The sequence below is a fragment of the Zingiber officinale genome, chromosome 8A (genome assembly GCF_018446385.1).
Source record: "Zingiber officinale cultivar Zhangliang chromosome 8A, Zo_v1.1, whole genome shotgun sequence".
Lineage (NCBI taxonomy): Eukaryota > Viridiplantae > Streptophyta > Magnoliopsida > Zingiberales > Zingiberaceae > Zingiber > Zingiber officinale.
Genome location: NC_056000.1, coordinates 2,944,953 through 2,963,633, shown reverse-complemented (window position 1 = coordinate 2,963,633; position 18,681 = coordinate 2,944,953). Strand labels below are relative to the sequence as shown.

The following is an 18,681-nucleotide window of genomic DNA, read 5'->3' as shown; positions in this document are numbered from 1 at the left end:
TAACAAAAATATTATAAATTTTTTAAAATATAAAATTTAATTTTTAATAAATATTTAAATTTATAATTTATATTTATTAAGCTTGTTTAGATTCGATAAAAATTTGAATAAATTTGTGAGCCATGAATATATTGGTTAAATAAAATTCAAGTTCGGTTTTATTATAAACGAGTTAAAATCAAACATCAAAGAGTTCGAGTCGAGTTGATTCGATTATACCCCTAGTCCGAGGGCCTTCGAGAGGCTTTCACGTTCTAAGCCAACAAAGTCGATTCCCTTTTATATAAAATTAGGCCTCCATCAAAAGAAAATTAATTCTAAAAATTTCCCTGCTTCCAAATTCCAAATTCACAACAAAAACAAACATGAAAAGATAAATCGAATCCAGATTCCAAAGAGACACAAACATGAAATAAGAAATCTAAAACAGGAGAACAAAATTATTGAATTTCTGCAACTTCTGATGATCTTCGCTAATCGCTCGACTGAACAATCTCTAATTCACGACGAATTGAAACAATTCTGGGCTGAGGAATCTACACACAAACAAGTTAATCATCTCTGTTCCCGGCCGTCTACCAGCCTTGAACCGGCCACCGCCTTTCCGGGTCTGGCAGCCACGAAGCCCTTCTCTTCTTTCTATCTTTGTTCTTGTGAATTTCCCTCGTGCCTTCTCCTTCCTCGTAATAATTATTGTCCGCATGATCAATATTCGGCAATTCACGGAGCCTTTTACCGGAGAAATACTGGCTCAGAAACCTCCAAGCGCCGGCCTTGCTCCGCCGCGGCTGCGGCGGAGGGAGCTCCTCCGGCGATCTAAACGATTTTGAGATCCGCGCGTACCTGGCGCACTCGGCGGCAATGGGCGACGATCCGAGGATGAGCCGGGACCCGTAGGATCTCCCGACGACGATGCTCGCGAGGAAAGAATCGGTCCTCTGCCATCTCGATCTCCTCCCGCAGCCGAGTTCTGCCTCCATTGATCCACCGGAATTTTAGGAAGGAAGGTGAGTCAATTGGACGCTGAGAGGAGAGGAGACGATGGAGTTGACGAGGACTCGCTTCCCTCACCTTCTTCGCTTCCACGCAACCTTTTCGACGGAGCTTCCCTGTTGTCATCACACCGCCAATAAAGCTTTATTACTCTCTTCTCTACCTGGCTGGTTATTGGCCGATGCGATGATGAACTTTTTGCATAAAGCCCCAATCAAATAACTACTGTATCATCATTTATTTTTAATTATCATTAATCACTATTGTAGAAAATCAAATATGCATGACAGATGTACTTAAAGAAAAGGCTTGAGTTGAGATCGATGCCATCTAAAAATAAAATTTTTGAATTAAGTGACAAATAGTGATAGATACGAGTACATCATGCCGTCATACATTCTTAATTAACTATGCACAAATAGACATGTAACTCACACTTAGTTATGATACTTATTTGATCTTTCTAATAGTGTCAGGGTTCCCGCGGAGTACATTCTAGTGCCTTCTTGGGCAAAGGATAGTTTTAGCGGTTTAAATCGTCGACCCATTGCCATATTGCAAGTCGAAGAGCCCTTGGGAATGTGATGCACACGAACTACACAATCTTCTTCGAGCTTTGGGTTTGCATGGAGATGAGAAGGAAGATCGATCAAGAACTCTCCACTTTCGTCAGTCTTTCCATAGGCCCATCTCACATTTCCTCCTCCAATTTTACATTCAACTCCAACCTCGACACCTTCAAATTATACCAATGAATTATGATTCAAGTAGATCGAATTCAAATGCCAATTAAAATAACCTGAAAAACTTACAAATTATAAATCTACATGAAATGACCAGTACTGAAATTATGTACACGTGGGAGAAGCAAGTAATTAATAGCAGTCATACTGTTGAATATATGTATAGTTGCAACTTCCTCACCTAAACGTCACTTGCCTAATTACGGTCCATCAACTCCTAACTCAATTTAATTAATTAGAACCCACATTATTAATTTTCTAAGCTTGTTGAAAAAGATTATAGGATGGCTTGTCACAGTGTTGTTTAAAGGTAAAGCTGATACAACCCTCGCTTTAAACTTGGCTAAACTTCGAAAGTGACGTACCTTCATGAATCGTATCTATCTTTATTCCACCTAATTAAGTATTTATGAGACGCTTCCAAATCAAATAACACAGCCAGTCAAGCAATTAGATTAACATCTAATTAAGTCTGTGATAAATCATAAGTTAAGATCCACATAAGAAGTTAAATCATTAACGCTAATTAATTACCTGGGACAAGCGACTTGACGCCGGCATTGCAGACAACGGCTCCGCCCACCAACACCGTGGACAGCTTCTCATCGCCGTAGCCGGCCTCGCGCAACAGCTCGGCCTCCTGCGAGAGCTGCACGGCCGTCCGCGTGGCCACCGCAGAGCACAAGAGGAGCAGCAAAGCCATTAGCACATACAAAATCTTATCCATTAATGCCAATGCTTCTTTTTTTCCCCTCCGCGGCTCCGCCTTGTTTATGAGAAGAATGCGAGAATGGCGAAGAAGGCTTTATGAGGAAAACGTGGCCAAGTGTTGCTTCGTTTGCAGTTCACGAGAGGCAGCGGAGAGTGCTTATCGACGATGGCGATTGACGCTGGATGCGTACAAATATGTATACTGATAAAGTGATCAGTACTAATATTCATTTTATTTAATTAATTCTGTGCAATTTTCTTCTCCATGTTTAGTAGTCATGGATTGGTAATCTGAAATCGATGACTCGCATCCACAATTTCCTAGTTTTATTTATTTTGATTAGATTGGTAGATTCATATTATTGCTCTTGTGGCGAAGGCCCAGGAGCAGAATTAAAAGCCTGTCTGTCGAGGCCCCTAATTAGACTTGCGGCAGAATGAGTGGGGAATCATACGCAAGCATGCACAAGTGCTGAAGAAAGCAAAACAGAGAGACAGAGACTCTCTCCACTTGACTCGTTAGCCATGGCAGGGATGAGGAATCGGACTAAAACGCCCACACCACATAAATCTGAACCCATCATCATCAGCACAAGCAACAGACACGGTCCTGGAATCCGGACAATTAATGATCGCTCGGAAGATCCGCTCACCTACTCCTCACACTCTGCTGTCTCGCCCTGTTACGGCGCTCATCGTTTCTACTTTCTAGTTTTTGTTTCGTATCAGTTCATCGGATGTGAGGGCCTCGGTACAGTTGCAGAGACGGCGAGGTCAGTGCTTGTACTCTGTATATTTGATGAACTAGATAGTTTTAATCAGAAGGGGTCTCAAGGCAACATGTTAATATCGCTTTTCTGCATAGTTTTCCTTTGGATTTACTGAGTGTAGTGCCTGCACATGTCTGCTCCCGTTTCCAAGCCATGTTAGGAACAGGACCACCCGACGGGATGCCCTCAGTGAAGACCCAGATGTTGGTGAGAGTAATCTATTCCTGTAAGAGCCCCGGGAAAGGTGAAGTGTGGTAAAAGCCTCACCAGTAGGGAGAAAAGCACAACTTTCACTACATTTCATCTCTTAAAAACTAGTTTTTCTATGAGTTTTCTACGTATCTGATCTCCGTTCTTCGTGTTCCACTACCTTTTTTCCATATAAGAAGCATTCAAGTGTTTCCCCTTTATCTTTTCCTTGCAGGTCGATCTGAGTTCCTCTGTTATTATTGGAATTTCTTAGATCGAATTGGAGCATTGCTCATGTTAGAACAATTTTGTTTTTTTTATCAGATGGCAATTCTTTGCTCTGCCAGCAACACTAGCGTGGCTGTTGCACTCTGTCTACTGCTCCTAATCCTCTGGGGCTTTTGCAATGATCATCCGATTTCAGCATTTCTTACTCTGTTCGTGCTTGTGCTTTCCCCTTCCGCTCTATTTGCTATCAAACAGCTCGGAAAAGCCCAGAGGCCATCACAGAGTTTTGCAGACAAGAAGGCAGCTACTGGCTCAGGAGTTGCATCACTGGAATCTGAAGGATCGGAGTATCAGTTGACCAGTAAGGCTCCATGCACGGGCACTGAGTTATCTGAAAAGGATGAAGAGAATTCAATATCCGACGACGAAAATCTCATTGAGATTTCGCTCCCTGATGGCCATTTTCTTGCACATGATGGAACAAAGGCATTGTTGAACTTGAAGCCACTGCCTTCATTGAGTGGATTCCTGCCAAGCCCTCTACAGGATGCAGTGGTGAGGCAACAAGGAGTCATGGAGCTCTTACCGGAAATCAACGAAGAAGAAAACTTGATCGAGATTGACATCGTTAGAGGCTCCATCAAATGCTCAAGAATAGGAATTAAGACATGAACTAGGTTATGATAAGTTCAGTGATAATTCATCCTATTTTAATTAGTTGTATCAGAGACAAACGTTGGGTGGAAATAAGTTACAAACTGTGAGAAATAGTATGACGTTTCTCTTGCTTTACTACAGTTTGTTACCCCTTTCATTAAAGCCTGCAATCCTGTTTAAAGCCTTAAAGCATTTGAGACATCAGTAAGGTTATAGTGTTTGTGGCTTGTGGGCGTTTTAAAGCCAATACTTTCTCTTTAACTTTGTCTTTCTTGGATACTTCCCGTTCTCTTAATGATTTCGTTTTTACTGATTAATTACAGAATCATCAATCAATTAAACTTTGACGGATTGTTCGTGAACTCAATTAATAAACATAAAAATACTAAGAGTTTTTTAAAATAAATAAATGAAATATTAGAAGGTATTGAAAAAACATTAAGTTTTTGGTAATTTCACTTTTTCAATATTTTAAGTATTTTCGAGAAACAACTGGACTTTGGTGTAAATTTGCCGTCGTCGACCTTCGCAGAAAAGCCCTACCTGCGGTTCGAATGCCGATGAGAACGTAGGGGCTAAGGTTGTCGTCCATGGCGACGCAGCCTCAGAGGCGGTGCCTCTACGAGGTTCTTGGCGTCCCCCGCGACTGTTCCCAGGAGGAGATCCGCTCCGCCTACAGACGCCTCGCTCTCCAGCGCCATCCCGACAAAGTTGCTGCCTCCGGTGCTGCTGACGCGGCCTCAGCCACCGCCGCCTTCCAGGAGCTTCTCCACGCCTACGAGATTCTCTCCGATCCGAAGGAGCGCGCCTGGTACGATTCCCACCGTTCCCAGGTCCTCTTCTCAGACCCCTCTGCCTCCAAGGGCCACAAGCCGTCCGCTTTTTTCGACCTCGATCTTTTCGACTTCTTCTCGAACTCCGCCTTCTCCGGTTATTCCGACAACGGCAAGGGTTTCTATAAGGTATATGGCGACCTCTTCGCCAAGGTCTACGGACAAGAGGCCTGGTTTGCGAAGCAGATGGACTTGGGCGCTTCTGCTCTCGCTCCTGCTCCTCTCATCGGTAATCTTGATAGTCCATATTCGCAAGTTACTGCTTTTTATAATTATTGGCTTGGCTTCTCTACTGTGATGGACTTTGGATGGGTGGATGAATATGATTCTTCGATTGGACCTAATCGGAGATCCAGACGTGCTATGGAGGAGGAGAACAAAAAATTGAGGAAGAAGGCAAGAAGGGAATACAATGATACCGTGCGTGGGTTGGCAGCATTCGCAAAGAAGAGGGATAAAAGGGTGGTTGATATGACGATAAAGAAGAATTTGGAGGAAGAAAAAAGGCGGGAAGAAGAGAAGGCAAGGAAGAAGGAAGAAGAAAGGAAGAAGATGGAGAGGGCAAAGTTGTACCAAGAGCCTGAGTGGGCAAAAGTTAATGTGGAGGAGGAGGTGTTTGATGGTTTTGAAGATGAGAATGATAAAAAGAAAAATGTTGTTGAAGAGTTCTATTGTGTGGTGTGCAATAAAAAATTTAAATCAGACAAGCAATGGAAGAACCATGAGCAATCAAAGAAGCACAAGGATAAAGTTGCTGAACTGAGGATGACATTTGAGGAGGATGAAGAGATTGTAGAACAGGAAGATAATCCTCGAGAGTCAGAAGAGAGTGATGTTTTTGAGGAGATTGCTGAAAATTTTGAGGATGATTTGGAGTTGTCAGAGAATGAAGAGGAAGCAGGGCATCCTGGGGATATAGAATTGCAGGAGGATAATAATGAAGAGGAGCATGCCAAGGAGGGAGATGATGAAGCTAACATTTTGGAAGCAATGGTCACGGGGCGTAAGAATAGGAAAAATGACTACTTTAACCGTTATGATTTGTTGTTGAATAACAATCCTAATAATGTTAAACAAAGAAGCATGGAGTTTGGTAGCCAAAAAAGCGGCCCCAAGAATAGCACATCAACGCAAGGGAATAATGAAGCTGCTTCTGAAGTTAAGGAGAGGGATGATGTTAGTAGGGAAGAAACAGATGTTCAGAACCAAGAATCAAGCCCCTTGTTGAATGATGAATCTCCTCATTCACCGAATGACACGTCAGCAGCTAGTAGAAAAGATCTATCTGCTCGAAAGAATAAGAAATCCAAAAAACAACAGGCTGATGGCAAAGGCACTGGAAAGAATGCTTCACCTCCTGACTCAAACAACTTATCTAGAGGAAAGAAGCAAAAGGTAAAACATATTTTTTTTCCCATGTAATTCCTGAATAAACTCAATTTACTACGATCTTTCTTGTTGACTCTAAAATTAATAAATGCTATAACTTGAGGTGTTATTTAAGTTTTCCATCCAAGGCGAAACATTTTTTGAGGCTGTATATCTTCTATTTCTTAATTCTGAACTTAGTGTTGATGTATTACCAACGGCATTAATATATTCAATTCATGCTGGTATCCTATTTTGGTTTTATCTTTTTTTCTTCTTCTTTTTTATTGGAAATATATGGTGACTGTCTTTTCTGACTTGAGCTTGTTTAGAGCAGACTTTGGTCTAGGTTCAATTATTGTATTGTATGTATTGTATTCTCAAGCATTACTGTTATTTTTTTTCATACTGTTAACTTAGTTCTATAATGGAATTATTTACATCATGATGACGAGGATACAATAGAAGCTAAGTGCATTCTTCCACCAGAGAAAGTATAGGTACTTCTGCATGCAAATATAACATGAGAAAATGGTTATTATTTTAATTTGTAGGATTTTGAGTTGCTCCGTATTGGGGAACTTTCATATTCTTGGTTCTTTTTCTTTTCCAATACTGAATTTAGTTAGCCTTTTCAATTTCTTCTGTACTGGATAACTAGGTAAGGTAAGGTAATGTATATTAGAGATCTTGCTTTTACTAGCTACTAGTAGAAACTATGCAAGGGTCTGAGCTCGTAGTAAGAGCAATTTTGTCTTAATGCGCCTCAGATTGAATTTATGAGCTGTTTGATTGATGGCTGGGTGATAGTGGAACATTTGTACATTGGCTTCCAATTTAAGGAGGCAATGATAGGTTAAAATTAGTCAGAACCGCCTATATGGTAATTTTGTAATTGCTCATCTAGTCACTGCTGTGTTATTGCTCTGGGTCTGTGATCATTCATGGAAGGGCATTTAGAGGAGTGCATAAAGGTTCAGCAAATACCTCATGAATATTGTGGATGCATTGATGGTCATCCGAAGAGAAGATAGGACTATTAAATTGCCTTGAGAAATTTTTATAACGTTTTTCTTTCTATGAAGCTTAGCCATTGAATATTTGACAAATAGAGTATGCCAGTATGTGAATAAATGAAAAATAGAAGAGGATACACATGTACATGAGAGTATAATAACATGTTAGATTATCCTAATGTGAAGTTCATTATGCATATACAGTGCCAAACAAGTTAACGAATACCCTGGTTGCTTGCCATAGGAAAAGGTATTTTTGGTCATATTTTGTCTTAAAGGAGTACTGCTAATGAAACACTACTAGTACCCTGAAAAAGGACATATAGCTTACAAACCAAATTAATGGCATTCAAGTTAATATTGTCAGTTACTGAACTTTTTAACTTATGTATACAATATCTTGTTGTTCCTGATTTAATATACCCACTTCTGCAAGGACTATAGGTACAGCAATATTACAATATTTTTGTGAGTTTTAACCAGTTTGAAAATATCATGTTGTTTATTGAATTCTCTGTGCAATTCTTGCATGATACTGCAGTGTTAACTGTTTTTATGAACTTTGTGCTATTTGAGCCAGGCTAAAACTTCAAAAGCGCTATCTAACGAGTGTGAGACATGTGGGCAATGCTTTGCTACAAGGTAACTTATTGCTCCTTCAAACCTTCTGTTACTCTTTATCCTCCTATTTATTATTACTATTTTTTGCTTGAGCACATCTTGGTTCTAACATCATTTTCTGTTATTTGATGTTAGGAATAAGTTATCTGCGCATCTTGGTGACACTGGCCATGCATTTCTGAAGTACAAGTGAAACACAGACTTTTGGATCAAGTAATTATCAAGACAAGCAATTTTGACAATTCTTTTCAGAGAATTTTCCCTTTGTTTGCCTGCGTTTTTTGCTTGGTAAACAGGTATAGTAAGATTTATCTGAACCCATTGAAGATAAGTAGATAGTCTTTGGGATTTCAGATATATGCACGGAGACGTATTTTCTTTTAAATTGGCAAGACATCATATTCTTTTAGCATCGAAATTATAGATGTATGATAAATTTTGAGAATTAATTTTATTGATTGTTTTTCTTAAATATCCTTGTGTATTCCTTACTCAACTTCCACAGTTGTAATGTTTTCTGCATGGATAATGAAATTCACAATGGAGAAGTTTGAAGTTTGTGAGCTACAGATGCATTATTTCAATCATATACTTGGCAAAATACCCGCATGCGTTCCATTAGGTCCTGGTTTTCAATGTTTTTACTTAATTTGTGGCATGATTAAATATGATCTTGTTAAAGTGAATGCTATGGACCAAAAACAATGTTTGCTCAGCATGAACGAACGAAATCGTTCTTTTGAGAAGAGAATAGAATTTGGAAAGATTGATGGTGTTACATAAAGAAAATAGCAATTACTCTGCTAAGAAATAACAGGCGTCTCTGCCACACATTTTTTACCATCTCGCCGGGGTCTCTCATCGGTCGATATCATTTTTATCATCTGTGTTCTCTCTTCCTCCCAAAAAAACAAGAATAGGTCAATGCGTTTTCGTTGTTCTCTTTTATAAATTTAAGGAAAAACTAGCTTTAACTCCCTTTAATTTTTCTTTTATCAAATAGTCTTTTACTCTTCTGAATTTTAAAAATAATATTTAACCTGATCAAAATTAAATGTGAAAATATATAAAAGTTAATATTTAATTATATAAATAAAATAAAATTAAATAATTTAAAATATATATTTTCATCGTCCAATTGTACAATCTTTGAATATAATGTATAATAATTATTTTCTTTACTTTTTCATAAATTTAAAAATTAAATATATTTCTATCTATGATTATATAAGGTTTCATGAATATAGATAAAAATATATATTTTTTAGTACGCGAAAATTCTTTTATTTTCTTATGCATGCACACGAGTCTCATATCTTAGTTATCATTGATTTGATAATCAAATAGGGCAATACCGATAATCAACTCTCAGCTGACCAGATTTATTTTATAGGACATCGAGAATGGGTGCCTCGACAAATTGAAATCAACTATATATTCAAGCGAGTGACAAAAGACATCATCACTGAATGCTTCTATATTTTTTTATCTTTTTATATATAATTTTCTCCCTATGTACACCATCGATTCAACTAATAAATAATTAAAGAGCGGGTCTCAAAGACATATATAATTATTTTTCATATCAATTCAATATAATTTTTTCTCTTAGTATTATCAAAAACATAAGGATATAATTATTTTTTACAATTTTGTTCACATTTAACTTTGATCAACGGGAAATTAAGTGTTATTTTTTTTAATATAAGGGTAAAATATAATTTGATAGAGGATGGTTAAAAGGATAATTCCTTAAATGTAATTGCAAGAGCCAGAGTAAGAGAATAAAGAAAGCAAGGAAGGATACATCCAAAGGGAAAATTTAGGAATGTCTTCCAACGGAAAGGGCCAATCGAATCCACGAGAGTGCTCTGGAGCCACATCAGCAATGGAGAAAATCCAGGTTTTTGCGATTTCATGAGTTTGGATACGACAAAGTTTTAGATTTTTGATTGATAAGCTTGTGTCTGCTGCAGATTCAGAAGGCAAAACAAGACGATGGGCTCGATGATTTAAGCAATGGTTTGCGGCAGCTGAAGGAGATGGCTGTTGACGTCGGCTCTGAGATCGAAAGCTTCAATATTCTTTTACATCAAATTTATTTCACGAACGTTAAATTCATTTAGAACAAAATATACAAACAATTCTTATTTTTTTTATTTTGTTTTTATAAAATATTGTTGTATTATCTTTATCTCAAGCCTGCTTTTGTGGTCACAGACTCACAGTTTTGTATGGCTGCAGTAGGTTTCTAATTTTAAGATAATATTCAAATAAAAGCAATTTCTTTTGATGTCGCGGATGATACCTTTATTTGCCCATTAATAGTCGAATATAAATATATAATGTATTTAAACTTAAAAATATTTTTCATGAATTTAAATTTATTTGGTTATAAAAAAATTACAAATAAATTTATGAAGTTTGATGTTTGTATTTTGGGTATATTAAGAAAATTTCTGAAATCGAGAGGTGATTTAAGAAAAAAAAAAAATGAAAGCCGAGTGCGTTCGCACCACCGACACGCACACGGAGCTTCTTCCCCTGGTGACGCCGTAGCGCCGACACGCACACGGAGCTTCTTCCCCTGGTGACGCCGTAGCGCTTGCGTTCCCGTCTACTCTTCGTCTTCCCCGATATCAAGATCTCAGATGGCTGGCTTCTCCGCCTCTGCCTTGGCTGCCGCGGCTTTCCTTCTTCTCCTTTGCCTCGGCCAATGCAGAACCGTGAAGAGAGACGGTACTTTTTGAAATTTCTTTGCTTTCTGCTGCATTTCAAGATCCGAGTCGCTTTGACACCCCGAACCGTCTAATTTAACTTTAAAGCAGCATTTTTTTTTTCTCTTGCATTCGAGTGTTTTTTTTTCTTGTGAATTTTTTTATTTTTAATAGAGATGAATGAGTGTATTTTTCCATTGGGAGCGAGGTTTTGAGACGTAGACCAAGATATCCTTTCTTCGTAGTTTGGGAGCGAAGGAAAGTCGATTGGGCTTCTGGTTTGTTCATTGATAACTTTCGATTGTTTTCTTATTGTTATGACTAGGTATCTCTCTCCGGCAATCTATTGTCTTCTCAAGTCATTGCCAACTGATTTTTTGCTTGTTGAAAAGAGTCCACCCTTCTTTATTGGCATACCGTGGAAGTGACCTTGAGATCTACAAGGACAACAGTTTAGCCCATTCTTTGTGCAAAAGGCGGATCCCGCCGCCCAGCGGCCCCCTAGGCCTGGCCCCATAGGGATCCTAGGAGGAGGTAAATCAGCGGTGAATGCTGGCCCGGGTAAAGCGTGGTGTCTCCGGAATTTAACACAGCCGACCCAGATTATTCATCCAGTGCGCGTCCGTGGACCTTCGACCCTACGACTCATTGTGCAAGGATGCCATGCCTTAACCGGTTGATCCAGCCCGCGGGGGCTCAGTTTAAAATTGGAACGATACAGTTTAGCCCATTCTTGGATTGAAATTTGGACGTCCTTTTGATCACAAGTTAGTGGTAAATGATATCGGCATCAAGCACCTGTTGTTGATATCAACATCAAGGAATCAACTCTATTGAGGTAGATGCTTGAGTCAATTGTACCAAAGTATGCTTCTTGAGTGAAGATTGTACCACTAGGGAACAAAAGATCAACCTTCTATAAAGCTACATAGTGGGATCTCCTCTCGTGTTAGAAGCAATACACTTAACACATATGTAAAAGGCACATGGACAAGTCTCTCCCTATAAAACGAACACATCTCCATCCTCACCGGACTTCTCTCAACACCTATTTAGAAAATAAACAAAGTCCTGTGCTTCCTTCATGCCAAAAGCACTCTCAAGAAGAGAAACTCTTATGCAAGTTCTCTAACTTGCAATAGATTTTGCATACAGCTTAAGGCCTTGTTGTAGGTTTGTCATGCTTTTTGAGGTGAAAAAGTTTTGCTCAACTCTCTAGTGACCACCACCAAAGAAAAAACAATTCAAAAATCCTTTTTTGATAGGATTTTATCACCTATAGTTTCTCATTGGGTTGATTAAGCCACGCTAGGCCATTGTCATGTGCACCCACCCACTAACATTTACTATTCAACCTAAACTACAGAACATGCAACTCAATCTTACCAAACCCGACAAGATTGACATTGTTGAGTATGCTCCTACTTTAGAATCTTCAACTAAAGCTAAAGAGTAAGGCCACCAGGTAATATCATGTACATCTTTTCCGAAACTTTTACATGAGTGCATGGTTTGTGAAACAGCTTCGCTTAGTATTGGCAGTTCATTCTTATGCTAACAACTTTGTTTTATTTTTTTTAACTTTATTTTGTATAAGATTAGAACATGGGCCAGTTCATTTTAATTCATAGATGGAAGATTCTTGACACCTTCCATAACGAAGCTAGTTTTTTTTTTTCTTGCAGTAAAAGCATTAAATGAAATTAAGGCATCTCTTGGTTGGAGAGTGGTTTATGTGTGGATTGGAGAAGACCCATGTGGTGATGGTAACTTACCCCCATGGTCAGGGGTCACATGCTCACAACAAGGAGATTATAGAGTTGTGACTGAATTGTATGTCAAATACCTATCCTCTCTTCTTTAAAGACTATTTTGTTGCAAATGTACTAACTTCCAACTTTTCCACTTCCTTTCTTGGATGCTAAATTTGTTGCATCAGTAGCAACGTATATGAACTTGTCCTCTAAGGGATTTTTAAATTTATCTTTTGGCATCACATTTCTTCCATAATTTGATTTTATTTTGAGTTTCTGTTTCAGAAGTAAATAAATTTTCATTCATACTATATAAAGTGGATTAGATGGGATTACGATTAATTTTTCAATAGTGCACTTGCTTGGAATTATACATTGTTCTGGCTTGTTTGATAGCTGTTACATCCAACAAAATTATCCCTTATTACATTTTTTGTACATCTCTAGTTTTTGATAACCCATGTAATATGATACCCAAAATATATTTTTTTATCACTTATTACATTTTGTTGAATCTCTCTAGTTGTCACTAACTCATGGAATATGATGCCCAGAAATATTTTTCATAAAGTTACCTGAATATAAAACTGTGCAGGGTTGCAAAATATAGATTCTCAGCTATTATATGTCCTTGATTCTAGTTTTTACAGTCTAATCTGTATTGGCAGGATTTGTGTACTAAATGCAAAAGTATAGATTTTCTGCTATGTGTGTTCATAAATCTACTGGTTTTTTTAAGATATGCTCAAATTATAGTGAAGAAATTTCCCTAGTGGTGAAACTAGTGGTGGTAGATTTATAAAACATAAAAATTAGTAGTTTGAGATCGTAGTGGCATAATAGGATGCATTAACCCAGAAGGTGATCATTTGAAAGTACACATGTTCTGTCATGTTTTTTTATCTAATATAGTAATATGTTATTTACTTGTGGTGATAATTCTATTCAATGCCTCTAGCTGGTCTGATTGAACATAGACAACAAGTACTATTAAATGCCTATAGGCTCTATAACCTTGCTCCAATTCAATTTTAAAATACGTATAGAACATCAGTGAGAGCTCTGAAAATACTCTTCATAAAGCATTGTATTCTTCATGGTAAATTGTGCATAAGTGGTATTCGATGGAAACATAGGAACTCTATAATGTACTAAACAATGTGTGAAAGTTTTATACTAGCCCTTTTTGTGTCATATGCATTGTTTTCTTGTGCAACCTATTCACAGAAATTGCTCCGAGTCTGTAAGAAATATCTAATAGTTAGCTATATACTAACTTTCATGCTTCCATTCATTATAATTCTGAAGTATCTATACATCTGTATATGCTAAAGAAGTTCATCCTCATTCACACCAACATGCCTATAGTACTTTGTTGAAGAAATTGTTGAAAATGTTGACAAAATGAGGCAACTATCTTGTTTGTAACTACAATTTACAATATATATTTATCTAGCACATGATAACAAATTTATCCATTAATATCACGAATTTCAGACATTGTTTTTATACAATTAATTTTTTCCCATTATGAACTTGGTGGAAAGACAGTCAAGCAAACTCCTGTTACTTTGAAATATGGTTTGCTCATAAATTTGTTGCTTGAGATTCATAATATCTACCTATTTTCAGAAGGAAACTCAGTTTTTCTCTCCAATTATAATGAAGCAACTATCTTGTTTGTAACTACAATTTACAATATATCCATTAAGATAACACATGTGAACAACGTTAAATCAATGAAAAAATTTATCCATTAAGATAACGAATTTCAGACATTGTATTTATACAATTAACTTTTTCTCATTATAAATTTGGTGAAAAGACAGTCAAGCAAATTCCTGTTACTTTGAAATATGGTTTGCTCTTAAATTTGTTGCTTGAGAATTCATAATGCTACCTATTTTCAGAAGGAAACTCAGTTTTTCTCTCCAATTATAATGAAACTACTAGCACAATTTCAAGGATGGATAGTAGTTTGACAACTATTTTCTTAAAGAGTTTTGACATTTTGAATTTCCTGAGAAAAGTCGATCATGAAACTGAAATTTGTAATGAAGTTAGAATATAGGCAAGATTGTTAGTATGCTACTTCATTATCTTATGTTGAAGTTCATTCCTTTATCCTTGCAGGGAAGTTTATGCAATTGTTGGTTCTTTTCCCATTGCTGTCACAAATCTCCTGGATCTTACAAGACTGTTAGTACCCTCAACTGCCTTCATAGAAATATTTAAACTTGTTCTTTATCCCATCATGCTTTATGATAAATGAAAGATTACACATCTGTTATCTTAAATCATAAGAAATTTTGTTTAGTTTACAACTAGTCATGGGTGATAACATGGTCAATTAATTGCATCTTCAGTTATTCAGAAATTTAAACTTGTTAAAGTGCAATTTCATGCATAGGCAAGTGCTTCATTTTGGAATAAAAAACTATTTTAAAATTTGGTTATGCAATGACAGGGACCTTCACAATAACAAGTTGACTGGGCCTATACCCCCACAAATTGGGCAGCTGAGACACCTGAAGATATTGTGAGAATCTTCAGTGATTTCTCCACCATTGCTTTTGCGTTTTAGTATATGTCTTCTATGTAAATTTGCTCTGTTATTTTCTTTTATAAGATATAATTCACAGGCCTTAGATACTATTTTTAACCTATTCTATTAACTTGTATAGTGATAGATGCCTTTTCTAGAGCCAAGGATCAAGTTGGCATTTAAATGTCGGACAAATAGTCCAATTCTTAACACCATGAACATAGGTTACTGAATTTTATTTGAAGAAAGCCTGAGAAACTATTATACCTATCAAACTAACATTTTAAGTATTATTTTGTCTATCTTTTTTTTCTAAATATATTAGTTATTAATTGAATGTTATGCAATCTTACCATGCACAATGAGGAAGAATAAATAAGCATGGTGATTTTGCAGAGTTCACCACTTAGTGTTACTATTGCATCTGCAACTTTCAGGTTTATGCAATTTAGTATTTATTTTTCTCTGAAAAAATGTACTTCTCTAACACTTACTGAAATATCACGTTTATCCTTTACATCTGAAGTGGAATAAATCACCATGCTTATAGTTGCCACTCAGGATAGTGATGTTGAATGTGAGGGACTACTAGTATACTTTTGATGGCAAGTTCTTATCTACAACTTAGCTTCTGCAAGAAAATATTGTCAGTTGCCCCTTCTTGAATATGCCTTAGAACCTTGTGCTATCAGTATGAAGTTTTTCATTTCTTTGCTAGTGATTTTGTTAGTTGGCACATACTGGATTGTTTTCATTTACCTATTTTAGAAATGATTGTTCTGAGAGGATGAAAGTATGGAAAGACTCAAGTACAAAAATAATTAGGTTGGACTAGAATGGGTGAGGGGTTTGGTTGGATCCAGTTGTCTAAGTGATGCATAATGCCTAGGTTAAAAAAAATTGTATGTTGTCAGTAAATTGAGTAAACTTGTATTCTGTATGAAGAGAATGTAATGATTAATGTTTTGTAGTTGCTAGCAATGAGCATGATAATTTCTCACATCTCAAGGATATGCCAAAAAATTGTCCCTCTAATCTATTTTTATATAATTATGAGAATGAGATTTAGATTTTTCATTTAGTGATGGATAGTATGACCATTATGTTTTGCCTAAATACAAATCAGACTATTTGAATATTAATCATCTGGGATAGTTGTCACATTTAATACAGATATAACAGCTGCCTGACTGATGTTAGGTCTTCTTTTAATTTTATTATTAAACTGAATTCTGGTGACTGTTATTTTCTTGTGAAAACAAGACCTATCTAAACAACTTGGCTTTTACATATTTTATACTTTGCATCCTGCAAACTCATTTGATGGATAGTTAATATAATTATAGTTCTGTTTCCATGTTTTCTATTGTGCTTTAGGAATCTAAGATGGAATAAGCTGCAAGATGGCATTCCTCCTGAAATTGGTCAACTGAAGAAACTGACTCATTTGTAAGTTCAAGGACAATTTGTTTTTCTCTCATGTAGATTTTATTTGTCCATGCTGATTTACTGAAAACTGCACAGGTACTTGAACTTCAACAATCTTAAAGGTGAAATTCCTGTGGAGCTTGCTAATCTTCCAGAGCTAAGGTATCTGTATCTTCAAGAGAACCGCCTTTCTGGAGAAGTTCCTCCTGAGTTGGGGAACCTAAAGAATCTACAGCATCTGTACTGCTCGCTATCTTTCTCTCTATACAGTTGTGCCTGCATTACTGTGTTAATTGCATATTCTTGTCTTCTTGCATACGCATCATGCTGTGTGCGCATACACATGCATTTTCTTGCATATTGATTACCCTTCAAAATACTAATCCGGTGACTCGGCTTTCTACTTCATTGGATGCTGAAACTTCTCAGTTTTTCTTTCTATAGTACGGTGGTGAATAAATGGAGAACATTAATAGTTGGATCTCTTACCAGTGATGTAGGTAACAATCACTTATCAGGGACCTTAAATGACCTTATACGCGATGGAGATGTCTTTCCTTCGCTTCGTAACTTGTACGTGGATATCTTACTTCCATCATAATATGCATTCAGTGATAAATATGCCATTGTGTCTGATATGTAGGTATTTGAATGATAATCAAATGACCGGCAGTTTGCCTGATCAGCTTGCCAACATGAACAACTTGGAAATTCTGTGCGTGCTCGATCACGAGTTCATGCTTACAATTTCCTTAAACGATGTGGATATTTATTTTTGCATAAATGTCACAGGTATTTGTCAAACAACAAAATGACTGGGCCAGTGACCCGGAAGCTTGTTCAAATTCCGAGATTGACTTATTTGTGAGTTCCCTACCTAGATGCCCAATCCTAAGTAGCTCGATATTGTTTTGTTTTCTGATTAGAGTAAATCTTGCTCTTTGGTCCATATGAAAATCTTCTCAGGTACCTGGATCATAATGCATTTACTGGGGGAATCCCAGACGGATTATACAAGCACCCTTTCTTGAAAGAACTGTAAGTTTCTTTAAGCAGTCTGCATTCCAACAATAGGCACTAATACCATGATTTAAGTAGGGTTTAAATAAGAAAATTGGATGCAGGTATATTGAGGGCAACCAATTGAAGCCTGGGGCAAAGCCTAAAGGCGTTCATAAGGTGTTTGAACTGACCGATGCAGAGTTTTTGCTTTAGGTATTTAGTACTATCCATGTAATATCCTTGTGTCTTTCCTTCAAATCCCTAGGGATTGACAGTTTTTAGAGCATGTAAAATTTCTTTCTTTATTAACCTTTATGACAATATCACCAATGATATTCAAATTATTTTGATTAAATTGTGTTTTTAGAATATCCATGTAAATTGTGTTTGTCTCAATTATTTTGATTAATTATATGAATTTCTTTCTTTATTAACCTTTATGACAATATCACTAATGATATTAAAATTATTTAAATTTGATCATATAATATATTTGTCATATTTAAATATCTTTGTATTAACTTTTTTTTTAAAAAAATATCATACCTTAATATATTTTATTCTGCTAAAAAAATAAAAACATTACATTGTAGATATTTATGATTGGTTTAAATTAATCCAATTCTTCCTAATGGCTAGATCATCCTAATCTATCCATCCAAGCTAAATTGAGCCTTCTTTTATTTTATTTTACTTTACTTTACATACCTTTTAGTTGGCATTAGGTAGCTCATGTTGATTAATTTTAGGAATGTTTAGTTTAGTTCTATAAAAAAATTATTAAAAAAGTTTCATTAAAATAAATTGGGAATGTTCACAGTCAAAGGCTTAAAAAAAAATCATTTGTTAATTCATTTATATTCTTAAATACCTAGACCAGACTTCAAAAAATTTTGTGTTACGCGTTTTTGTAAATGAATCAAGTGTTTGTGAACAAATTTAGTATTCGATTTGCTAAAGTTTATTTATGTTTGTTCACAAGATCAATTAAATAAATAAATTTGAACAGTTTGTTAAACTAAATAAATAAACTTGAACATATATATATGTTCAACATGTTAACGTTTATGAACAATGTTTACGAACAATATTCATTAATAAAATTC

The 18,681-nt window shown here is 36.3% G+C and overlaps 5 protein-coding genes across 6 annotated transcripts; 3 read left to right on the top strand and 2 right to left on the bottom strand.

The window, feature by feature from the left end:
• Window positions 1-368: 368 nt before the first annotated feature.
• Window positions 369-1,141, bottom strand: LOC122010462. Its single transcript, XM_042567004.1, has one exon. It carries the CDS (start codon window positions 978-980, stop codon window positions 576-578), a length of 405 nt encoding a protein of 134 aa, XP_042422938.1. The 5' UTR covers window positions 981-1,141; the 3' UTR covers window positions 369-575.
• A 182-nt stretch (window positions 1,142-1,323) lies between these two features.
• On the bottom strand, window positions 1,324-2,596 carry LOC122011645. Its single transcript, XM_042568023.1, has 2 exons — window positions 2,271-2,596; window positions 1,324-1,729 (listed from the first exon to the last, which is right to left on the bottom strand). The coding sequence occupies exons 1-2, from the start codon at window positions 2,461-2,463 to the stop codon at window positions 1,431-1,433; spliced, it is 492 nt and encodes a 163-aa protein (XP_042423957.1). The 5' UTR covers window positions 2,464-2,596; the 3' UTR covers window positions 1,324-1,430.
• Window positions 2,597-2,942: 346 nt separating this feature from the next.
• LOC122012658 lies at window positions 2,943-4,480 on the top strand. Its single transcript, XM_042569265.1, has 3 exons — window positions 2,943-3,220; window positions 3,313-3,461; window positions 3,642-4,480. Exons 1-3 carry the CDS (start codon window positions 2,973-2,975, stop codon window positions 4,304-4,306), a joined length of 1,062 nt encoding a protein of 353 aa, XP_042425199.1. The 5' UTR covers window positions 2,943-2,972; the 3' UTR covers window positions 4,307-4,480.
• A 326-nt stretch (window positions 4,481-4,806) lies between these two features.
• Window positions 4,807-8,696, top strand: LOC122011915 (DNAJ protein JJJ1 homolog). Its single transcript, XM_042568348.1, has 3 exons — window positions 4,807-6,519; window positions 8,089-8,150; window positions 8,265-8,696. Exons 1-3 carry the CDS (start codon window positions 4,882-4,884, stop codon window positions 8,320-8,322), a joined length of 1,758 nt encoding a protein of 585 aa, XP_042424282.1. The 5' UTR covers window positions 4,807-4,881; the 3' UTR covers window positions 8,323-8,696.
• Window positions 8,697-10,600: 1,904 nt separating this feature from the next.
• On the top strand, window positions 10,601-17,948 carry LOC122011914 (leucine-rich repeat receptor-like serine/threonine-protein kinase SKM1). Of its 2 annotated transcripts, XM_042568347.1 has the most exons (12): window positions 10,601-10,692; window positions 10,736-10,868; window positions 12,532-12,679; window positions 14,734-14,799; window positions 15,068-15,139; window positions 16,523-16,594; window positions 16,670-16,813; window positions 17,066-17,146; window positions 17,217-17,288; window positions 17,366-17,437; window positions 17,540-17,611; window positions 17,698-17,948. In XM_042568347.1, exons 2-12 carry the CDS (start codon window positions 10,781-10,783, stop codon window positions 17,786-17,788), a joined length of 978 nt encoding a protein of 325 aa, XP_042424281.1. In that variant the 5' UTR covers window positions 10,601-10,692; window positions 10,736-10,780; the 3' UTR covers window positions 17,789-17,948. The 2 variants fall into 2 exon arrangements, with proteins under 2 accessions (XP_042424281.1, XP_042424280.1); XM_042568346.1 differs by having other exon boundaries at window positions 10,612-10,868.
• Window positions 17,949-18,681: the final 733 nt, after the last annotated feature.

Bases quoted from the DNA above. Each gene is read 5' to 3' on its own strand.
- LOC122011914 (XM_042568347.1), top strand. From the start codon at position 10,781: ATGGCTGGCTTCTCCGCCTCTGCCTTGGCTGCCGCGGCTTTCCTTCTT. The intron at 12,680-14,733 runs GTATGTCAAATA...TTATCCTTGCAG, and splicing joins TATAGAGTTGTGACTGAATT to GGAAGTTTATGCAATTGTTG. The intron at 17,147-17,216 runs GTACGTGGATAT...TCTGATATGTAG, and splicing joins TTTCCTTCGCTTCGTAACTT to GTATTTGAATGATAATCAAA.
- LOC122010462 (XM_042567004.1), bottom strand. From the start codon at position 980: ATGGAGGCAGAACTCGGCTGCGGGAGGAGATCGAGATGGCAGAGGACC.
- LOC122012658 (XM_042569265.1), top strand. From the start codon at position 2,973: ATGGCAGGGATGAGGAATCGGACTAAAACGCCCACACCACATAAATCT. The intron at 3,221-3,312 runs GTCAGTGCTTGT...TTTTCTGCATAG, and splicing joins ACAGTTGCAGAGACGGCGAG to TTTTCCTTTGGATTTACTGA. The intron at 3,462-3,641 runs GTGAAGTGTGGT...TTTTCCTTGCAG, and splicing joins CTGTAAGAGCCCCGGGAAAG to GTCGATCTGAGTTCCTCTGT.
- LOC122011645 (XM_042568023.1), bottom strand. From the start codon at position 2,463: ATGGATAAGATTTTGTATGTGCTAATGGCTTTGCTGCTCCTCTTGTGC. The intron at 1,730-2,270 runs GTAATTAATTAG...TATAATTTGAAG, and splicing joins CGTCAAGTCGCTTGTCCCAG to GTGTCGAGGTTGGAGTTGAA.
- LOC122011915 (XM_042568348.1), top strand. From the start codon at position 4,882: ATGGCGACGCAGCCTCAGAGGCGGTGCCTCTACGAGGTTCTTGGCGTC. The intron at 6,520-8,088 runs GTAAAACATATT...TATTTGAGCCAG, and splicing joins CTAGAGGAAAGAAGCAAAAG to GCTAAAACTTCAAAAGCGCT. The intron at 8,151-8,264 runs GTAACTTATTGC...ATTTGATGTTAG, and splicing joins GGGCAATGCTTTGCTACAAG to GAATAAGTTATCTGCGCATC.